This window comes from Cydia amplana, chromosome 16 (genome assembly GCF_948474715.1).
Source record: "Cydia amplana chromosome 16, ilCydAmpl1.1, whole genome shotgun sequence".
NCBI lineage: Eukaryota > Metazoa > Arthropoda > Insecta > Lepidoptera > Tortricidae > Cydia > Cydia amplana.
Genome location: NC_086084.1, coordinates 9,685,135 through 9,708,656, shown reverse-complemented (window position 1 = coordinate 9,708,656; position 23,522 = coordinate 9,685,135). Strand labels below are relative to the sequence as shown.

Sequence of the window (23,522 nt, the reverse complement as noted above, 5' to 3'; positions counted from 1 at the left end):
AGTAGAACTGCGGCAGATGCGACCGACGATAAGATTAATGTGAACGCGCTCTAATGCTCTAACGCTTCAACGTTTAAGTTGTTCACTTGTCACTGAAAAAAACATTGACAAAAGACCTACGTCTGAATAATACATATGTCTTCGGCCTTAAAATGAAATGACCACGTAGTCGTATTATGGACATACATTATACTGATATTGTTTTTTTTTTTATCGTCGAGATCTTCCCGCGAACTGTAATCTTTTCCAAAGTAATTTTGACTGTTATGACTGGTGTAGGCTACGAACTTTGCGTAAAAAATATAATGTTGGAAAAAAATACATAAACTCCCAACGGTCTTTACGTTATGTAGTATATAAAGTATATGGTTCATTGAAGGGATCAACGGTCGCTACATGCGGCAAGTGAGGTAAATTCCTATTTGTATTATATGCACGTATTAGATATAGTCAACAAAAACAAAATAACTATAGTAGTCATACACTGTTGTTGAATATCGACATAGTTTTTGATAGCTAATATGTGGAGAAAAATATAATTTGAGGCCGCACATACTCGTAGACTAGGAATCCTCTAGACGGAGTTTAGAGCAATTATTTTATGAAACCGATGCTGCCAAAAATACTGGGGTGCGGGGGGCGAGGTGAGCGAGTCTCGTGCCGTGATTGGTCCGTTCAAAGACATGGACGTCACACAAAGACACTTTGACTCTAAAATGGAGTAAAACTACCGTATATTTGTGGCAGAGGGGGTAGCGCTACTATGCTCAGTCTGGAGGATGTCTTGTCTGTGAGGCCGCATGAATGGCAAACGTGCTAGGGGTGAGGCACGTATGTGATTGTCGAACGCTGTAAAGAGGTCGGCTGGTGGCAGTCTGCACCGAGCAGTTTTCGTGACCGCTCAAAGTGGAAACTAACTAAATTACATGTGGTCGCGATGCAATGAGGGAACGAGAAAAAAGATGATGTTGCAAGGCGCAGTACTTTTTGTGACATCATCTTCCTCGCGTTGTCCCGGCATTTTGCCACGGCTCATGGGAGCCTGGGGTCCGCTTGGCAACTAATCCCAGTAATTGGCGTGGGCACTAGTTTTACGACAGCGACTGCCATCTGACCTTCCAACCCAGAGGGTAAACTAGGCCCGTATTGGGATTAGTCCGGTTTCCTCACGATGTTTTCCTTCACCGAAAAGCGACTGGTAAATATCAAATGATATTTCGTACATAAGTTCCGAAAAACTCATTGGTACGAGCCGGGGTTCGAACCCGCGACCTCCGGATTGCAAGTCGCACGCTCTTACCGCTAGGCCACCAGCGCTTCTAGTACTTTGTGTGACATCAAAATTGCCAAATGATAGCACGGAGACAATTTAGTTACCGCGGCTGTACGATGATAGCCTAGTTCAGATATTAAAACCACTACACGTTTTCTTCAACTGTTTACGTCCACTATAGTTCAATTTTGTATGTAATCAGGCTAGATAATTATTTAATTGTTGTAAATTGTAAAGGTGTTATGTGTGTCGCACATTGGGTGTAGTCAGATGAGATTTTTCTCGGTTTTCGTCGGTTTAGTGTAATGACATGATGAGTTGCAGATCAGTTCAGTTACATTCGATCGAAATCATTCCGCCTGTTAACGGGCTGTCGAATAGGCCCTCACATAAGGAACGGTTTTTTACTAATTTAACATTTCTAAAAAGATTTCCTCTACTCACACAACCGGTGTTTGAACTTGAACCCACGATATTTGACCACCACACACACATATATGGAAGGTTAAATACCTAATCGAAAATATCTAAAATAAGTGTTCCGTGAACAAAGTTTTGTACGGAACACTAAAAAGTGATTTTAGTTTGAATGTAAATGAATAGGAGTGTACACTCAGTTGTTGTACCTGATTATCGCACAACTTGTCCGACGATCAGTCTAGATAATGATCTCGTATTAGGATTGCGACGCGCATCTTTAAGGCCAGGTTTTATAAAGATCCTTTTTTGTCAGTAAGTGAAGTAAAAAATGTACTGATTATTTGATTTATCATAAGCCTTAATAGATAAGGGATCCTTATAGAATCGAGGCTTATACTACTTATTGTAATCTATGGATTTATGTTATATGAAATTTCATGCAAAATCATATACCGAGTAGCCACTTGGGTTGTGTCCCCAAGTACGATCTCAGTGTTGTATGGTATGGGGAAACGCTATTAGCTCGAAAATCTTGGAATCGCGGATAATGGTACTTGTTTGGTATGGTGTACCGATTACATTTTTTTTAAACACACGAGTACTATGATCGTCGTATCGTATTCAGAAATTACATTAAAATACTGTTTTATTCGTTTTCCTGATGTGTCTGTAATTTTATTCCAATGTGAATATGAAAAGCGTATGCGATGCGTATGCTGTACCTCGTCGCCAGTGAGGTATCTAGTAAAACAACCGTTCGGACCAATGACTGGTTTATTACTGAATCATGCAGGTACAGCGTCAACAGTCAATACATATCATTTATAAACTTTCAGACTCTTCCAATCATTAATCAAATCAGAATACTGAATGTTTACAATTGATGAAATGAATGATGATTCCATGCTGCTTTCACTATTATAATTGAGCAACGAGGCGGCGAGCGCAAAGCGGTAATACCTTGTATATTATCGGAAGTATCCTTGTATATTAGTAGATTGCTTATACGTCTGGACTGGAAACTTAAAAGGATATATTGTAATATCATAAATGTCGATACTATGAATGTATTTGTAAATACATAAATAATAAATAAAAGCACCGTTACTTGTAAATAAAAAACAATAAATACCAAGGGATTCCCACCTCTCTATAACTTTCTCCTTCATTCAGTTGTCACTGGCGGTAACATGGCGATCTATAACAGTTGAATCCTAATCAGTTGAATTTGTGTTTTCGAAGTATGACTTATTGTTGTATAAACAATGATGCCTTTTTATATGATAGCGTACGTTAGTACCTTATTAAAGTAGGTATTCGGTTAATTTCTTAGATTGTTATCCTAGTGGTTCTTTGTAATTATGATTATTATGAAACATACTTTTTAAATTTGCATATTATTTCCATTCCAGCTGTCTGACGCTGACATTGTACAGGATTTCATGTAAATTAAATCCCGGCTATACAAAATATTACGGGATAATATATAAATTGCATTTATAATATATAACGCGATGTTGGAATTGTAATAAGTTATATACCTAATGTAAAAATATGTTTTTTAATTATTGTTTGTAATAAAATGTTTTACGATTGAAAAAAGTTTTTAATTATGTCCAATGAAAAACTGAAATTGTAAATATTTCTTTTATTTTACAACACTTAACAATTTGCGTTCATAATACTCCGAACATAGACATTCATTCAAAATGTAGGTATTAGTGTGTTATATAAAACTGCTGCTTAAGATTTAATGTTAAATTGGGACTTAAGTGAGACATTTTGTCAAAATCCTTCATAGTTAAATCTCAAGCAACAATTTTTGTCTCAATTTATCTATTGAAAGAAATACGTTTCGTCGCTTTATACCTTTATTGTATAGTGTAATATTTGATCGATAGGTAACTCGTTAATTGGTAGGTAGGTCGTCAAAATTCTTCAGAGCTGTAAAACGACTTATTTCTTTTGGAAACAAAATCCATATCGCATTTCATAAAATTATGATTATGCCACGTTACCTCTTAAAAAACTCAACCAATAAGAATTAACCTTTCGACCGCCACCGACCGTAACAGCGAGTAAAGTAAAAAAATTACCTTCATTTATCAAGGTTTACTATCTCGAGTTATTTAAAATAATCGCGGCGGTTAAAAGGTAAAAAGGAATAAAGCGACGAGCTGATACATCACTTCTTTGGGAAGTATTAGATTTTTTAACTTTATAATAACATTGATTAATTGGTACTTATACAACGCATAGCTTCGCATATAAAATTCACAACAACGTAATTACTTAAGTCCACAATTAAATATAGGGACCAGCCCCCTTATTCTTAATTAGTTATTACTAAAACGTGACAATTAAAAGTAAATTAACAGAAATATACTGTCGTGTTGGTTTGAGAAAGTAGGAATTTATGTCTCTATTTTAATGTTGACTGATTCCTGGCTATTCCCTTGTGAGAATATGCAGTTGCAGGCAACTATAGAACTAGTAAGGAGATTATACAATCTTCTAACCAATTTTGTACTCAATATTTGGTTGAGATTGAGATGTACGTTGGCGTGTGGACGTTTAATCGCGTAATAATAACATGTCAAGCATATCTCTATTTACTACCTACTACTCTATAGAGTGGTGCTTTATATTTATTTGGCACGTGATAGCGACAAAATAGTTTCAAATATTATATGTACTTGGGAAAGAATATAATAGAACTGCCGATATCAACGGTTATTATTGTTATTAAGTAAAATTCGTCCTGCTTTCTAAAACCAACATGTAGGCAGTTTAGTCTACACAGTAAATTGAGCTAAACAGCGATTATAACAATATAATAATTCAATCATCTAATTTGGTATCATATACTGTTAGTAGGCAAATATTTAAAATATAAAGTGGGCATTTAATGAGATTGAACAACCGCGACCTACAAGTTTAGTAACACATAAGTGGTTACATAATATAAATACGTAGAAAGGTATGAATATAATAGTAAATGTTAATGTTAGACCGTTATGTATTGACATTGAGCACAAGGAAGCGTATTCTTATTCTCATTAATTAATTATTAACTACAGAATACAAGTTGGTAATAATTAATTTAATTTACCAGCGTCGCGCAGACGATTGTATATAGAACAAATGATTATAAATATATTAGACCTTATTCGAAAATTAATTAGGTAGCTACAGCAAATATTCAAGTGATTGATGTATACAATATATTCGTAACTAATGTTACAACTACTTATACAAATAGATTTAGACCCGACTGTACAAACGCTAATCTAGACTTTAATTTGCACATCATTTGTACCTAAGCATGCCACTGAGGTCCGAGGTGGTTTGTCTTGTCTTGTCCTTCAACGAGCAACCTTTGATGCTAGCTCTAAGAGACATTCATTTGACAATTTTAACCGTGAAATTGTTTCAAAGATCGCTTTTTGGGCAATGTTTAGTTAGGTACTCTTCCAAATACACAAAAGAAAGTAAAGGCTAGATTAGCGTTGTAAGTTTAACAGTGGCGAGGTGTCAACATTCTTTCCCGAGAATTAGGCTTATTCATTAACTCGTGTCCTATCAAATCATGCTTTATCTAACATACGCCAGACAGTCTCGACGGGATATAAAACACCTCACTACTGGTATATAAAGTACAGTCGGTTGAAAATATAGACATTTTCTGGAGTTAAAAAACCGAAAACTTAGTGGTTGGAAAATTTGGAAATAGAATAAAATACTCAAAAAGTCCTATTAAGATTGATATGAATCCGAAAATTTAGAAATACTATAAAAAGTTTATAAAAATAGGAATTCTCTGAAAGCTCAAGTATATAAATGGACCAATGTTTTCAATTTTCATACTATAAAGTGACAGTCAATAGTTTGAGAATGGTTTGGCAGAAGTTTTAATATATTAAAACTACGTATACTGTCATGGGATGCAGTGAAATGTGAGGGATAGAATGACCAGTGGATACGATTGGCCAATGTTCTATATGGCACTTTTATCACGGATACTCTAAAACAACAATAAAAGTAGCTAAGTACACGACGAATAGTAGAAGGCTACTAAACATCGTCACCATAAATAATAATTGTATCTATTAAAAATTATGCCAATTATTAACATCTATAGTAGAATAATGAAATCAGTTTTGGTATGATGGGGTATAAATATAGTAAATATTTTGGATTCAATATTACCTAATAAATATGGCTACTTAAAAAAGTAGATTAACTATTATATCAATGATATTCACACTAACATGGATATAAGTATAAAATAAGCGTATTTTCGGACACGTCCGTTAGGCGTCGTTCTTGTCTATCTATGTTCCATTTCAGACTTACCTACTGTACATGCGCACACGGATTACCTTATCAACTTCTTTCACTAATTGGTACCGGTGCAAAAGCAACCTTGCTTCTAACATAATAAAGTATGAATTCCAAAATTACGATATAGAGAAGTTTAAAATTGAAAAAGTAATCGGTCGGCATGCAACTGGATAGTCTTAGACGCCCAGTCTTTTCCCGAACACTCCAAATTTAATCCAGACAACAGAACGTTGTTGGACTTTCAACCCTATTCAATATACAAGTAAAGTATATTTTACTTGGTCTCGTTTATGGCCTTATAAGTGCCTCATCAAATTGTTCAGTTAGGCACTACATGTTCTCAAGAACATTATACCTATATACATTTTATAGATCTTCAGAATTCCGTATTACACCCGTAATTTTTGAATTTGCCTATATTTTAGTAAAATCGAGATTTATTTTTGATGTCGATTGTCGACATTGATTTCGTAATTAGAACAAAAAACATTTCATTTAGTAATTTATCTTTTTTCTAAAGTCTATTTTTTTATTCGGTAGACTAAAATGACATTTCATAGTATGAAATGACATTTTATGTTCATACTATGAAATGTCATTTCAGTCTACCGAATAAAAAATAGACTTTAGGTTTCTGTTCCGAGTAGTGACGACCATACCTACTACTAGTAGATACACAAGTTTTTATAAAACATAGTTGTGAAATATATTTCACTTGATTATTTTCAAATTTATTTTAGTGCGAGCCTCACGCCTGATGAATATTAATATAGAAGTCATTTTAGTTCTTACAAAATGCTTAACCTAGACGTCAACACATCTTTTTAATCTCATGTAAATGATGATGCGATTACTACGTTCAGTCATTTACAGATGTAAAAGAGTTCATCGCCTTTTGATATTCGGTACAATGGTACAACATACCTATTTGACGTCATACTAGGCATGAAACTGATACCACTGGAGACATTATTTAAAACACTGTTACAATTTTTTTTAATCCGAAGGAGTTAAAAAAAATTCCAAAGTTGTATCTGACAGATCACTACTTGTACAAATCTGCATCAGCACATTGAACACACTCGATGCCTCGATACGCCAACTCTCACCGCACTGCGACTGCGCTACGAAACAGGGAACCTAGCGGATCAGATGACAGACAAATTAAAAATTTCTGAGCGAGAATCAAAATCATCCAATGTTCAGAAGTGTGTCTGTTGAGTTGTAGGTTACTCCCAATGATATTATATAACCATAGATATGTTATACTCATACTTGAGGAGCACAAAAAATACTTCCATATTTATTTCTGTGCCTACGAAGAAATCTGTTATTTTTGATTAATTTTCTCATTCCATCCGTGTTTGTCACACTGGTTGTTAAACATAAGGTCGTCTCTTTCTCTTTCGGTGTGCGGGAGCTCGTTAGCACGTGCACATTTCTCGCTTGTCCAGCCGCGACTAATGGCAACTTGTCCAATTTGTCACAAGGTAAGCGCTTCAATTTTGGAACGCCTATAACCTATCTTGAGTCATAGAGAAATAAGTAAGACAAGAGTGCTCACTCCATACATCAGTTCAGACTATTAATTTCAGTGTCTACATCTAGCATCGAGTAGCGGAACTATCAGTACTGCTACTTGACAATAGATGTCGCACCGACCGGAAAGTCTTATCTCAACAGCATAAGACTTTCCGGTCGGTGCTACATCTATTGTCAAGTAGCAGTACTGATAGTTCCGCTACTCGATACTAGATGCTAATAGTCTTTTTGGTACTAAAACTGATGTATGGAGTGAGCACTCTATGTATTTTTTTTTCTCTATGCTTGAGTTATAAATCATTGGTTATTCCTCGGCGGTGGAGTCTGGGGCGGCGGCGGCGGGCGCGGCGACGGCGCGCTGCGCGCGGCGCACGTCGGCGATGGTGGTGACGCCCGCCTCGTCCAGCTCCTTCCAGCGCGCGTGGTTCTGCTTCGCGTGCGTCACCAGCTCCGGCATGTCGATGAATACTGGAACAGATTACATGTGAAATGTATTTGATTTGAATGCCTTAGTGTAAGTCCTGAGTACACGCTCGAGTTGGGCGTGTAGCGGGGCGGGGCGTGCGGCGTTCATGTCAAACAAATGCAATCGTATAGTAGCGGCCTTAGTGCACGCTGCTCAAATCACTTGTGAGCCCGACGCCACGCTGCACGCCCCGCCGAACGCTCCGCTTCGAGCGTCCACTCAGGCCTTACACTTAGGGTTGATAACGTGGAGTTGAAGTATAATTTCGCCCGCCCCCTAGAGCTGTATGCTCTCTCGCCAGCGTGTTTAAAATAACAAAATAGTCTATATAATCGCGCCCTTGACTATCTAGCCGCCGAAGCTGTTCTGCGAGTACGCGCAAACAAGTGCATAAACTAATGGTGAGTCTTTTGTTTTCTCGCATCATACTATACTTACTCATTCCACTTAAACACCGGGACCATAGTAAATAGAGCACTTACCGGCCCAGGCATCCATCATGTCCTTAATGATGTAGTCAATAAAACCGATCTGCGAGCGCGGGATCGAGCAGCTTGCTCGGTCGAACATCGGCATCACCACTGGCAGGTCCTTTGCCTTCTCCTCGTCTGTTTGTAGGAAGTACTCTTCCGCAATTCTATGAAAGAGGTAATTGTAATTTAGTTGTAATCGTCATGATTAGGGTACTTAAAATTTTCTATAATTTCAAAAACGTTAAATAAAATATTTATTTAGTTACAATAACATAACTTCATAATTTTCATGTTAACTTTATTTATTTGTACTACCTAATTTTGTAGTGTACCTAACCTATTTGTGTTTTTTCCAGAGAGGATAATTTTAAAATGATTTAGTCAATATTATGACTGTTTGACTAAACTTTTCCCATCATTAGGTATAATAAGGGTTTACCTTACCTTCTAGCCCACTCAAAGGCAAACTTCTGCGGCCGCGAAGCGTTGGACACGTCGGCGCATTTGATCATCATGCGCTTCACCAGCACCACGTTCTCCGGCTGAGTGATGGCTGCCGGGTCCAGCGAAGGCGGATCCTGGAATAAGAAAATCAAGAGCTAAAGAGGTTTATCAGATTAATAGTGCCAAAGTAGATACTGTTTGTAATTTGAGGATCTAGCTTGTTACTATCCTTCTGTCTCGCAGCTACCGCTACCTCTCTTGATAGATCTATTGACAAACTTATGTCTTATACCACATCGGTGGCAAACAAGCATACGGGCCGCCTGATGGTAAGCAGTCACCGTAGCCTATGGACGCCTGCAATTCCAGAGGTGTTACATGCGCGTTGCCGACCTTTTTAGGGTTCCGTACCCAAAGGGTAAAAACGGGACCCTATTACTAAGACTCCGCTGTCCGTCCGTCCGTCCGTCTGTCACCAGGCTGTATCTCACGAACCGTGATAGCTAGACAGTTGAAATTTTCACAGATGATGTATTTCTGTTGCCGCTATAACAACAAATACTAAAACAGAATAAAATAAAGATTTAAGTGCGGCTCCCATACAACAAACGTGATTTTTGACCGAAGTTAAGCAACGTCGAGCGGGGTCAGTACTTGGATGGGTGACCGTTTTTTTTGCTTGTTTTGCTCTATTTTTTGTTGATGGTGCGGAACCCTCCGTGCGCGAGTCCGACTCGCACTTGGCCGGTTTTTTTTAAAACCTGTACACACCTTTGGCAAAGATGATTTCCACAGACATTGCCTGCACCTTTAGCTGCCTTTCATAAGCTGAATCACAGTCTTCCGTCCTTATCTCTCTCACCATATCAGTATTCATGTTGTCCTCCTTGCTGCCCCCCACGTTGCCCTTGGCGTAGAACACGTTGACGAACTTGGCGAGGTGCTCGTAGTGACGCGTCATCTCCGTGGCCAGGATCATGTCCACGACGTTGTGCCGCACCGTCTTGTACGTGTCGCGGTCGAGATTCTTGAATATGTTCACGCGGTCGTCATCTGCGGATAGTATGTTTTAGGTTTAAAAGAACAATTAATACAAACACAAGAACACAACACCTAGCCTTTGGTGTCTCAAAAAACTAGGTACTTAACACGCAAATTGTTAAGTAGCTCTTTGATTACCTAGATATATTTATTTATTGATATCAAAGTTGTGTCGTATATCTGTTGACATTCTCCTGAACTGCTTACTTGCAAAAAGCAAATGTGTAGGTAAGTAAAAGGTATATCTCTGGCAATCTGGGATATCACAATAATCTGAAACGAAAGCTACTAAAATTTTATTAAAGGAATAGTTACTGAGGGTGAGCTTGAAGGTGAGCGCCGCATGGTGTGACTCCAGCACGCTGATGTCGTTGTACAGGATCGAGAGCGGGTGCCGCGAGTTGCAGAGGAATGTGGACGTGGTGCCGGGGTGGTCCACGTCGTGTGCTGCTGCGGAGATGAGGGCCGCTGCCGCCTCTATTGGTTCCAACACTGTCTTCAGGCGGTCCTGCTCGAGGAAGTATGCAACTGTGTGAAAGGAACACTTACTAAGTGTGAGCTTGAAGGTGAGCGCCGCATGGTGCGACTCCAGCACGCTGATGTCGTTGTACAGGATCGAGAGCGGGTGCCGCGAGTTGCAGAGGAAGGTGGACGTGGTGCCGGGGTGGTCCACGTCGTGTGCTGCTGCGGAGATGAGAGCAGCTGCCGCCTCGATGGGTTCCAGTACTGTCTTCAGGCGGTCCTTCTCGAGGAAGTATGCTACTGCCTGAAAATAATGATTGATAGGATAGTGTTACGTGTTACAGTCGATCCATATTAAAGAAAGTATTTTATGTCACAGAGATTCTGAGTGTAGGACTGCCGTGAGTCATTCCTTGATGTGGAAGATTGTTTTTGACATGTAAAAGGAAAATGTATTCGTTTGGAATACCTGTGGACTGGATCTGGACTTGATAATGACAGCAATTTTAACATATTTGTTTGGTTATAAGAAACAGTAACATAGGTACCTGAAGAACATCAGCGGCATGAGTCGAGTTGTGGTACGTGTTGACGGCGTGGTAATTGGTCTCTATGACAGTCAGCCAGTGCAGCAGCGTACGCTCGTCACACTCGAGAGCCGAACACACATCGAAGCGACCTCCCATGAGAGCGAGGCCGAGATGAGCCAGCGGCCGTCCACGTGTTAGCTCTTCGAGTCGGAAGATCTCGAAGTCCCAGTTCAGAGCTGTATCAAGAAGTTCACGGAGCTGCCCTGATGTCTGAAAAGTTATCACCATATTGGAATCGTGAGTGCTGCGAGGGTGAAACATACTTTGCTACCGAGTGAAAAACAAAAGTGTACCCCACATCCAATACGAGGAATGTACTAAATAAAATATTACAAATCAAATCCAAATTAACGCTATTAAATATTAATATTCAAAATCATCATTTCTAAGTCAATTCTACCAGCCAACACGAGGAAACAACTAAAAAAAAATTGCTGCTATTGTGGATTAAATGCAACTTTCATTTCACCAGTTTTTGAAGAATAAAGAAAGCCTTTACGAGCTGGTGTGGCGAAAAGAATAGTTTCATCATTTTACCTTATGCTTGATGTTTGTCCTGTTGTTCTGAGAGCGCACGACGGTAGAATCGTTGCTGCTTCGCCGCGACGATAACACGTTTGATGGTCCTTGCTGGAACATTAACATTTAACTTGTAACATTAAGGATAATTGTAAAGCCAGGCAAGTACCTAAAGACAATTTTGGAAGAAGTTTTGCCAATTGTGTTAAATTTACAATAGTTCTATTCTATTACTTCTATATAGTTCTACACAAGGGAAAAGTGACAGATAAGCAAGCTACTGACGGCAGTTTACATTTAGGGTAAGCACTAACTATTATATTCTACTGGAAACTTATTTAAAACAGATTTAAAACGAAGTCGAATAAGTTACGGGGAACTTAGGAATATCTAAATTAAAACATAGATTATTGTTAGTACATTAATTAATATATTATTTTGGCGACGTGCGGCGGCGGATAATTAGTAACGACTGTGAATTATCAGGTGACGTTAATTATTAATGACCCTTTTGTACTTGTTATTGTTAGTAGCATTCATTTGGGAAAACCTAGTAATAAATGGTGCATCTTAGGTAGTTTATTATGTAATTTTGAAGTAAAAGTTCAAAATTCCGTTTATTATGTAATTTTAATTAGTTTATTATGTAATTTTGTGGTAAAAGTTCTAAAAAAAAGTGACAGTTTTAGGTAATTTAGGCTTGTCGTTAGTGAATAAGATCGATTTTTAAATAAATCTTTATGGCAGTAAATAGCGTCTTGTGAATTACGTATTAGCAATTACATATACATAGTTACTAATAAGTAGGTGCCGTTTCTAACACGGAACATATTATTGGAATTGACAGTAGATACTGAAATTGGAAATATTTCAAAACCACAATCTATTTTATAAACATTTTTATTGCAAAATACTATTAACTGCTTCATCGAAAAGAAAGCAGGGAAAGGACCCCATTTCATAATGCTACAAATTACAATTTTATGTCTAAACCACAGCAACACTGGCCATTAAAGGCCTCCCGCTATTGGTCAAGCGGGTTTTAATCGCTTCAATGTTGCAGGCTTACACCCGTAAAATTGTATTAGCTCTATACATTAAGGTCCTTAGGCCGGGATCATGAAAGCTTGTAGGTAACTAATATGTACCTAGTAATATTAGCGGATCTCTCTTTCTATGATAAATTGTTTAAAAACAGGTTTACGCGTATACTACAAGTTACTATCATTCATAAACGGGCCCCGAGAGCGACTTCCGCATTTTAACTACAAAGTTATTATTATTATTTTTTATAAAGTTATTAATTTGATATTGATATAATATATCTCTTATAGTGCATTTTGCTAGCGTCTGTTCATTAGCGCAAGCGCGATGCAGTGTGAGTATTTTCATATCAATATGAAATATAACTGATTTTTAAATCGGAATGCTGCTCCTGGTCGTAAAAGCTCCAGAATGTGGCTTTCGAATCTAACCCCTGATTGAGTACAATTCGATTAGGCCTAAACGTACAGCAAAATTGCATTAGGTATCCCTTTTTCTCAACTAAGGTTCGATTAGGATAGCAGCACATATTTATTGCACGGATAGGTTTACGAAAAGATACTCAATTAGAAACTAATCAGCTAAGAGAGATGGTATAGTACACTGATCTCCAACAGTAAAGTATCTTGATACAAATGTAAGGGAGTTTTTGTGTAGGTACAGTGATCCAGATAGATAACCACGGGCCCGGATTTGGTTGGATGTAACCGGAAATACCGTAAGGTCGGGGTACTTTAGCCCTTACAAGGTTACTTTGTCCACCCATGAAAACCCATTTATTGAAATAATATATTCTTAAAAACGACACTTAGACTCTTCCACAAGAACATATTAATCACATAATGCCGTTTTTAATAATTTATATCAATTCAATAAAATAGGTTTTCATGGGTGAACAAAGTAACCTTGGGGAGCTAAAGTACCCCGACCCTACCGTATCGTTTATGAGATCAATATTTCAAAGTATAAAGATACTGTACTATTTTTGATAAGTGTACCGTGATGAACTGCAGAAAATGGAGGCTAGAGAGAAGTAGGAATGTACAGCGTGTGCTATATTCAAACCTCCTACCATATAAAATAGGTTTGTGTTCACTTGCTCCCGCTTTTCCAGGCCGAACAGGATCATAAACAAATAAATATCAACGTTAGTGAATACAGTCTACCCTCTACGGTCAATATTTTGCCTGAAATAAAGCTGTGACAATATTGCTCCGACCAAAGAGAATAAAGTCTTACTTAATCAATGTAACTTTGTCCAGACCTAGTCAGTAGAATCGGTAAAACGGTAATAAAAACTCCATCGCGTAATATAGTGTCTACATGTTAGGGAGAACATTTTGGGTCTCATGGTTAATTCAGCTATGAGTTACAGTAGCTTTTATTTTGCTATATGATAGAAAAAAAATCCACCGACCTATAGGGATACAATCGTCTTTCGTTAAGAAGTAGATATTATTAGGTCGAGGATCATATTTTGGTCTAAAAACTTTACATTTCTTAATTTCAATATGTGCCAAACTGTGAACAATACAAACTTAACTACTCTGAATTTTCCTCATGTTTTCTATTATCAATTCTGTGGGTGATAGGTATGCAATTATTGCGGATACACGTATATTGTCACAACTCAAGTTTTCGGCTCACATATACACATGCTATTTTTTAATCATTAATTTCCTACATAAGTACGTAGGTAAGTAGTTATAAACAAAAATGCATACCTACTGTGTAGTCTGTGTAACTTCACTTCACATATGTATTAATACGGGGAAGAAGTAAACATTCGCCACTAAACTAAGTACCAAACCAGTAATGATTTCACATAATAAGAACCTATAAATTTTATAGAATCGTGAAAAATATCTACATCATTTTATAAAATACTTATATTTACAAGAACCCAATAGCCAAAACCAAAGCAGATAAAGTAAACGCATCCATATCCTCTAATATTTTATTCAGGCGCGCGTGGTCGTATTTTACCAATTAAATATGGCTTAAGTATTTCGTATTTACAACAGGATGAGATTTTATGAGTCCTGCATGCCGCAATGCAGACTCGCCGTCCAATTTTTCGCGTTGCGCCAAAACTTTATCAACATAAAACCAGTGCAGCAAAAGATTTTATAGCTCATTTTTATGAACAACTTTTGGAGTCGAGAGAATTTCTGGAGATTTTCTGGATTATGCGCTTTTTATTTGAGTTCTTTAAGTTTTACAAGTTTTCTTGGCTCTGAATTAGCTGGAGAATAAGGGCTCATAGACGATGCGAGAACTCGCATGCGAGTTTCATTACATTGCGGGTTTTGATCGGTCGATTGAATTGGACGTAACCAACAGCCCGCAATGTAACTAAAATCGCATGCGAGTACGCGCGCCGTCTAAATCAGCCCTAAGGTAAAAACAACGATAAGTAAGAAGTAAAATACACAAACAAACCACTCACCGACAGCAGTGCGCCAATAAGATCAGTGGCGATGGGATCTTCGACTCGTAGTTTGGGCTCATCTTTCATTTGTGGAGAGTAGAGCTCGGAGGTTCTAAGCATGTCCACGGCGCGCTCGATGCAAGCTATCGTTGATGGAGGGGCGCCGTCTGTGGCCGTGGATAGGAGGGATATCACCTGGAACGTAATGGTCGTGAATGGTAACAGGGGTCAGCTTCAAACAGCCTACCTTGTTCTACCTCGCAAGATAGTCAAGGTTGTGTGATAGTCAGCAATATAACGTCACTACTTAAAAAAAAACTCTTATCTTTTTCTGTCAAATAAAAGGAAAAATTAGTAGGTAACATGTATGTGATACATACAGAGTTACTGCGTTTCGACTTTTGAGTAGCAGGTTACCCAGTTTTATTAGGCTTGGGAGTTCTCAATTGTGAGTTTTAAAATCATGTAGATGCGAACTATGTACATGCGTCCCGCGGGCGTCTTGGACTCACTAACTATCATGAAACGTACCTTAGTGATAGGAGCCTCAAGTGGCAGCCCCTGTAGTTTGGCAAGCGAAGTCCGCCGTAGCCCGTCAGAGGCCACAGAACGCACGTCCAGCGAACCTCGCCGGATGGAGTGGAGCGAGCCGCGCGCCGCGCCGGCGTCGGCGGCATTGCCAGGCTCGCATACCAGGACAAGGTGGGATGTGCTCCTGTTTAAATGTAAAGTGGAATTCACATGGGAGCTCACGAGTTTGTGACTCAGCGAAGAATCCTTACCTAATTCAAGGAAGAGTTGAGTATTGAAGGCCAAATTATTAAAATTTCCTACCTACTACTGTAACACATTTAAAGATTGCAAATAGGGTTGGTCGGGCGGTTGAATATTGTAGTTCGTCGCATGCGCCGCTCACAGTTATCCGCATCGCCTCAAGATTAAGGCGCTGAGGCAACGGCGTTTTCCGCTCAAGCGCGCCGCTTAAAGCCAATCTTATCGCCTCGACACCCGCAAAATGCAAGCTCGGCTCTAGTCTTTATGCTTACCTGTTCAAGGCTATAGAAGCACCTCGGCATGGCAGAAGCAGCGGATCTGGAGCGCCGCGTCGACGCAACGTGACCGGTGCCTCCCACTCACGCGCGCCGCTAGCAGCCAGTCTCATAGCCTCGCCACCCGCCGAATCTGAGAGCCGCGCTCCGTCTTCTGCCCGCCAGCCCAGCACTCGGCACCAGGCTTTGTTTGTCACCTTACATATAACACATTTTCAGTTATTGAGTCAAAAGCGTACATGAGAGCGCTTATTAATAATTGTCGCCAATCTTGAAGAAGCAATGCGACCTTGAGGATGACACAGAGCATACGATGAATATTAACTTAGAAGTGTTAATTTCAGAATGTAATTAGAAGCTGTCTACAGTCTTATCCTTGATGAGATTAGATATTGTGTTGTAATTACCTGAATAAATAATAATAATAATAATAAAGATGCCTCTGTGTTTGAGCACTTAATTTAATAAGTATGTTCGGAAAGTATATTATTCGCCTTTTCCACATCCCTTTTTAGGTAGGTACTACTCCACGTGTGGTATCTGCTACATGTCGAGAAAAAGTGTCTCCGCCATAACGTTTAGCTTACCAGTATCCTCTGCTGGTCGTCGGTGATGGCGACGAGGTCGCGGCAGCGGTCGGCGGCGGCGGCCAGCGCGGCGATGGAGGCGATCTGAGCGCGCGCCGCCGCCGCCGCGGCTCGCGCCTGCACCACCTCCGCGCACCACGCCGTCGCACCTACTGTCTCCACCATCACCTGAGATTAAGGTGAATATCATTCTTATTGGATGCAGAGATCAAGTATAAAATTTTGCGTTAGAACCTGTGACTTTTGGTATGAAAGCCGCATGTACCTAAAACCTTCGAAACTAAAAACTAATTTACGTAGGTCATGTCATGTCAGTGTTTAACCGCTTAATGGAATAGCATATGAAGTTTAGTTCGCTAGACATACCTGCTTCTCGATGATGCCATTATAAAATATCCCTTATGACAACTCCGAAATGTAGGCCAACAAGGAGAAAGGACTTAGCCGAATTGTAAGACGTTTTTTGTCCGTTATTTGGGGTAATTCCAAGTGGCATAATGCCTGTAAAGTAGGCAGGTTACCAAAGTTTCAGTTTCTTTTATCCAAAGCAAATCGAAGGCACCAATCATTTGTTTTGAAAGTCAAAGAAATAACCGTAGGTTTTTTACCATAATACTAGAATATAATAAGTAAAGCTTGAAGTATTCTTGATTATTTAAAAAGAATCAAGAATACTTCAAGCTTTATGTAAATTAATAGCTGTACAACAAGTACGCTTATTACGAGGAGAACAAATTTTTAAGAAAGCAAAAGTTTGCATAACATAAATACGTAATTTCTGTTAGTTATTTCTGATTATTTATTACATTTCAAAACAGGAATAAAAAAATAGCCATTTCGATAGAGCAAAAACCGATTCCTATATTTGTCAAGTCGTTATGACTCATGAGCTATTAAAAAAATACGAAGTAGGTACTTACCCTATTGAAACCCACTTCCAGATAAGGCAGAGTAGCGAAGTCATCTTTCAGGTAGGCGCTAAAACAAAAGCAGACAGTAATTAGCCAAAGTGATTAACAACTTCCGAAGATTTCCCCTCCAACAGCAACAATTCATTAAATGGTTTTAGAAATATTAAGAACAATTAGGTTGATTATTTTGATCCAAATTGATGAGTAAAGTCTATTGCTTTACGCCTGATGAGTTATCATTTGGTTCATCTTTATAATATTAGAGATAACGATGAGTTTTATGAGACAGTGTCACCATGATAAAATGATGTAATTCTACTCTAAAGGTATGGGGTAGGGAAAAAATTGCATTAGGACTCAGGTGCATAAAATTTAATCATTAGGATTTTTTTCTAACTAACCTTAACTTTAGTAACTAACTTAACTACGTATGTCGTTCACACGTGTAATTCATATGTCGCTAGTGAGACACCGAATTATGGTGGAAAATAAACGCGTCTATAATAGGTACGCAAATATTATATTTTGGTAAAATATTACAAGTCGAGTTCAAAAACATTTTACAAGCCAACGCTCCAAAAATATATTAAATTATAATATGTCTCTAAGAAACTGACTTGTAAAGCTTGTAAACTCGACCTACATAACTTGCCTGGGCTAAAATTTTGTGGACACGTCGGAAATATAATTCAGATCTCTATTGTTACGTGAAATAATAGCTTTACCATACGTATAAGTATAGAAACAGTAACACAGTATGAAAACGAAAGCATATTGTTACATTAAACAATAGTAAATGCGGTGTCCACAGTGCTGGAGAGGAGACCCGGCCGCCGGCCCGTCACTCACGAGCAGGGATGTTGCGAATATCCGCATCCGCATCCGCAACCGCGGAACTTCCGCATTATTTTCAACATCCGCATCCGCATCCGCATAAAATCGATGCGGATTTAATGCGGATGCGGATGTGGAACAGGTCGGTACAGGAACGTCTTAGCATCGGCGTTAGTGCTAGACTGCTAGGTAATTTAGTAATTAGCCAAAAAAACCTATTAGAAATTAGCAGTCAAGCGTGAGTGGGACTTAATGTACGGAACCCTTGGAACGCGAGTCCGACTCGCACTTGGCCGGTTTTTTGAAATAAAAATGACTAAAATGTAATATTTGACGTTTTTTATGTACCTATCTTGACATCCGCATCCGCGGATGTGAGCCTTTAAGAGCCAACAGGAGCTGAGATTTAAATATTTTAGGTAAATATACCCGTCTCGCTAACGGAAGCGGCTCCTAAAACTAGTGCGATAAGGACAAGGCGAAAAATCCTGCGTAAAAATCTCAAAAATCGAGGTTTCGTACTCGACTGTTTCCTCCTCCAAAACTTAACCAATCGTAACTAAATTTGGAAATCTAAATGATTATGACATTATCTGTGTCGGACCGTTTTGCTTTTTTGGCTAATTGATATCAGTTTTGAATAGCGCGCCTCTCATTGCGGCATAGTCAATTAGGCCATTTTGACCATTTATGAAGGGCTCTAGCGCCTTAAAAAACAAAAATATCAAAAAAAGCAAAACGGTCCGACACAGATATTGACAATATTAATCTGTGTTGAAAAAATCATTGCTCTAGCTTCAAAACCCACGGAGGAAACAGTCGAGTACGTTTGTATGGAGAAATGACCACTCCTGTTGGCTCTTAAACATCCGCATCCGCATCCGCGGATGTCAAAAAATCGGCATCCGCAACATCCCTGCTCACGAGTCACAGCATCAACGTCCGACATGTAAGTAGGTCGTATTATACTTACCTAATATAAATATGAGGCAGATAGTTACACAAAAGGTCTAAAACAAGAGTTTTTTTTGAAACTAGACTCACATATATTATGGTAATTTTTAACAGACTTTCTGAAAATGAGGTGCTACACCGGGTTGAACAAAAACTAATGGGAGCAACCTTGAAATCGAAAATATAATGTAAGGTGCAGTAGGGTCAGAAAACGGATTAACAAAAAACCGGCCAAGTGCGAGTCGGACTCGCGCACGGAGGGTTCCGCACCATCAACAAAAAATAGAGCAAAAAAATCGTGTTTGTTGTATGGGAGCCCCCCTTAAATATTTATTTTATTTTATTTTTAGTATTTGTTGTTATAGCGGCAACAGAGATACATCATTTGTGAAAATTTCAACTGTCTAGCTGTTGCGGTTCACGAGATATGGCCTGGTGACAGACGGACGGACAGCGAAGTCTTAGGGCCACCCCACATCTAGCGTCTTTCGAGTGTCGGCGTCTACAACTCTATGGCACTGCTCGACGCAACGTCGACGCAACGTCGACGCAACTGCGCAGCGACGTCATTTTCCATAGCCCTGACCAGACGCCGGTAGACGCCGACGCTCGAAAGACGCTAGATGTGGGGTGGGCCTTAGTAATAGGGACCCGTTTTTTACCTTTTGGGCACGGAACCCTAAAAAGTGATAGCGCTTTTTGGATCACAGTACATCTACCATAAAATTTATTAGCAATTCGATTCGAATCCTGAGTTTTTGACTTCCGCTCGATCGAGAAAAATCACGAACATACTTAGATCTAAAATGCACTTTAAAAATTATAATAAATCTTGCAAAAAGGCTCGCGCGCGGCGGTTATCAATTTTCAATATGTTTGAAAATTGATAACCGCCGCGCTCCCAGGCACGCACTTCGATCTCGCTCACGCTTACGCTCAGTGAGAGTGAGAGAAGTACACGAACTTATTGCACCTTAACTATTTTATGTCCTTCCCCAGGACTCAAACTATCTCCATGCCAACTTTCATCTAAACCGGTTCAGCGGTTTAAGCGTGAAGAGGTACTTAATAGACGGACAGACAGACAGTTAAACAGAGTTACAATCGCATTTATAATATTAGTAGGGATTATTGATTTTTGCTCGTTATGTATGAGTATAACCGATCTATAGTTATATACGAGTATACTATATACGAGTATATTATAATTCCATTGCTGTAGAGCAGCGGTCGGCAACCCGCGGCCCGCGGGCCGCATGCGGCCCGTGAACCTGTCACTTGCGGCCCGAGAGCCTCCCTGGCTATTTTGTATGTAATATTGACAAACGACAATGTCTAGTCTAGTCATAAATATTAACAAAGTGCGGACCGCGTCAACTTCATTACCTACCTACTATGTGGCCCTTGGCTACTAAAAGGTTGCCGACCGCTGCTGTAGAGTGTAGCCACATTCGGCAAGGGACGGCTGAGACAAAGCTGACAAAAGCAAGTCGGGTGTCCGGTCTGCAAGGCTCATACAATATTGTGATGTTTTGACAATGGAATCTAAGTGCTACAGATAAAATTATCACAGCCAGCCTTATAGTATTATTTAAACTTTAGGTAAAAGTACCTATTAACTATTACAAACAAGATAGATTTCAGATTAATTTCAACTTGGCCTTAAACGAAGCAACTTTGTTCTGTAGCAAAATAGTGTTTACTTCTTAAGTGGCCCACTGATTAACAGTCCGCCGGACGATATCAGCCTGTCAGTTGTTCGGAACTGTCAAATTTTTGTTCTAACTGACAGGCCGATACCGACGGCGGACTGTTAATCAGTGGGCCCCTTAAAGTTTATGATATTTAGGTATTTTTTGTTGGTTAGTTTATAGGGTACCTATACATATCAGGGATGTTGCGGATGCCGATTTTTTGTCATCCGCGGATGCGGATGCGGATTTTTAAAGGCTCACATCCGCGGATGCGGATGCGGATGCGGATGTCAAGATAGGTACAGTCGACGTCAAAGAGATCTTTACGACTAACGTTACAAAAAATTATTTACACGACTTTATTGTCATAGCATTTAGGTCGTGTAAACATTTTTTTGTTACTTTGGCTGTAAATTTCTCTTTGACGTCGACTGTACATAAAAAACGTCAAATATTACATTTTAGTCATTTTTATTTCAAAAAACCGGCCAAGTGCGAGTCGGACTCGCGTTCCAAGGGTTTCGTACATTAAGTCCCACTCACGCTTGACTGCTAATTTCTAATAGGTTTTTTTGGCTAATGACTAAATTACCTAGCAGTCTAACACTTACGCCGATGCTAAGACGTTCCTGTACCGACCTGTTCCACATCCGCATCCGCATTAAATCCGCATCGATTTTATGCGGATGCGGATGTGGATGTTGAAAATAATGCGGAAGTTCCGCGGTTGCGGATGCGGATGCGGATATTCGCAACATCCCTGATACATTATGTAATATGGGCTTATTGTTGCCTTATTTAAATACCTATGAAAAAAAATGAAGGTTAATATTAACGGGCGCACCTACAATATTTTACATGGAAGTCTTATTTATTGTGAGTAGTGGGTAAGTACATAATGCCTTTTGTTATTTACGAGGTTTGCCTCGGAATTCGGAAACAGCATTTATAGTGAGGACGGGATATGATGTCAGTTTTGACATAGGCCTTGAATCCCTTCCTATTTTACGGTGGACGTTATATTATTGCTTGGAGGATACAACTAAACGGAGTAGCCATTAACAGGCTTTCCCCTCTGTCGAAAATAGGCGGCCAACGGTCATACACAATGTATGGACTGACGTTTATCTGACATGGCTATTTTTACGTTACGCATACATTTGACGTTTCCCTCCCCCGCAAAAATCGGCAGACTGTTTTATACAGAAAATTACAGACATGGCGTCTCCGTTTGATTATATCCTCCAAGTATTATTGCTCCTTATTTCACGCTTGTCATAAAGGGCGCAAAAACAGTCTTACGCCTACAGATTTTCTATATCTGTAGGCGTAAGACTGTTTTTGCGCCCTTTATAGATAGAAAAATAGTTTGATTATTTTTAACAAGAAAACAATAAAAATATTGAGTCGCTACCAGGGTAACAGACAATTGTACGAAAACCCATACGAGTATAATACAGCACCAATAATAGGTACGAGTATATTAGTACGATTCAGAATATTCAGATGCACTTCAAGTGATGTCATATATAATGAGATTTAGAGACTCTAATGTGAAGACAAGATGCAAAAAGGGTAGTAATGTTTTACTTTTGTTGTTGTTGTTAGAGTGTTCTCTCATACATATATAAATAGGTAACAATAACAATATCTTTATTTAACAATAAAAGTTTAACAGGTACATTGAACCCCGCACAGGGCATGGCCTGTATCGCGGGGGTCAAGGTAGGGATATAGTTTAACATACCACCTTACATAATGTGCTTACGTTAACCTTTTCCACGCCGTGTCAAACACAAAAGCTGTCACTCAGACGCCACATCATTGAAATGTCAAAACTAAAGTTGAACTTTATGTATATGCACGTAGGTCGATGTTGCTCTGTGGTCTGTGACCGATTAATCGGTCTTTGGCGTTGAACCTACAGTGCGGATATATCGGTCATTGGCGTCCAAAAGGTTAAAACCCCATGGACAAAGCGGTCGAGTAAACCCCGCAACGTTTTCCGGATATCCTTTGTTTGCACACGTCGTGTCGGAGCCGTGTCGTTGAGTGCTTGTTTACTTTCCATTATCCCTGATTTGAAACTATACGCGAAAATCCCGAAGAGCTTATAATGGTGCTCTTTCAAAAGCTTTTACGACTTTTTTTTACGAAAATGGTTGGAACCTGGAAGCTATAATATATTGCTGTTACTTAATTAATCGAGGTTGGATGCTTAATATTAAATTTAATATTGGTACCTAAGGTGACGTAGTTTTCGTTTTGTTTGTTAACTACATATGGGCTATTGATGAAACATGTCGTTACTACAACAACTTTAAATTAATTCTTTCAGAGTTCATTTTAATCACAAACTATTAGACCCAATAAATATATGTATAAAAAATATGGGATGGCAAACGTACGTATGTATAAACGTAAACGCATAGATTTTTTAGTAG

General features: G+C 39.0%; 1 protein-coding gene across 1 annotated transcript in view; it reads right to left on the bottom strand.

Moving 5' to 3' along the window:
- Window positions 1–7,883: 7,883 nt before the first annotated feature.
- The window catches only part of LOC134654953 (high affinity cAMP-specific and IBMX-insensitive 3',5'-cyclic phosphodiesterase 8), an 80,807-nt gene continuing 65,168 nt past the window's right edge, over window positions 7,884–23,522 (bottom strand). The window contains exons 5-16 of the mRNA XM_063510385.1: window positions 17,606–17,663; window positions 16,686–16,853; window positions 16,096–16,295; window positions 15,581–15,764; window positions 15,068–15,244; window positions 11,593–11,685; window positions 11,014–11,265; window positions 10,553–10,769; window positions 9,825–10,015; window positions 8,963–9,096; window positions 8,528–8,682; window positions 7,884–8,047 (exon numbers count right to left, since the gene is read on the bottom strand). Of these exons, the coding sequence (XP_063366455.1) occupies window positions 7,884–8,047; window positions 8,528–8,682; window positions 8,963–9,096; window positions 9,825–10,015; window positions 10,553–10,769; window positions 11,014–11,265; window positions 11,593–11,685; window positions 15,068–15,244; window positions 15,581–15,764; window positions 16,096–16,295; window positions 16,686–16,853; window positions 17,606–17,663 (1,993 nt within the window). The remainder of the gene's footprint in view (window positions 8,048–8,527; window positions 8,683–8,962; window positions 9,097–9,824; window positions 10,016–10,552; window positions 10,770–11,013; window positions 11,266–11,592; window positions 11,686–15,067; window positions 15,245–15,580; window positions 15,765–16,095; window positions 16,296–16,685; window positions 16,854–17,605; window positions 17,664–23,522) is intronic.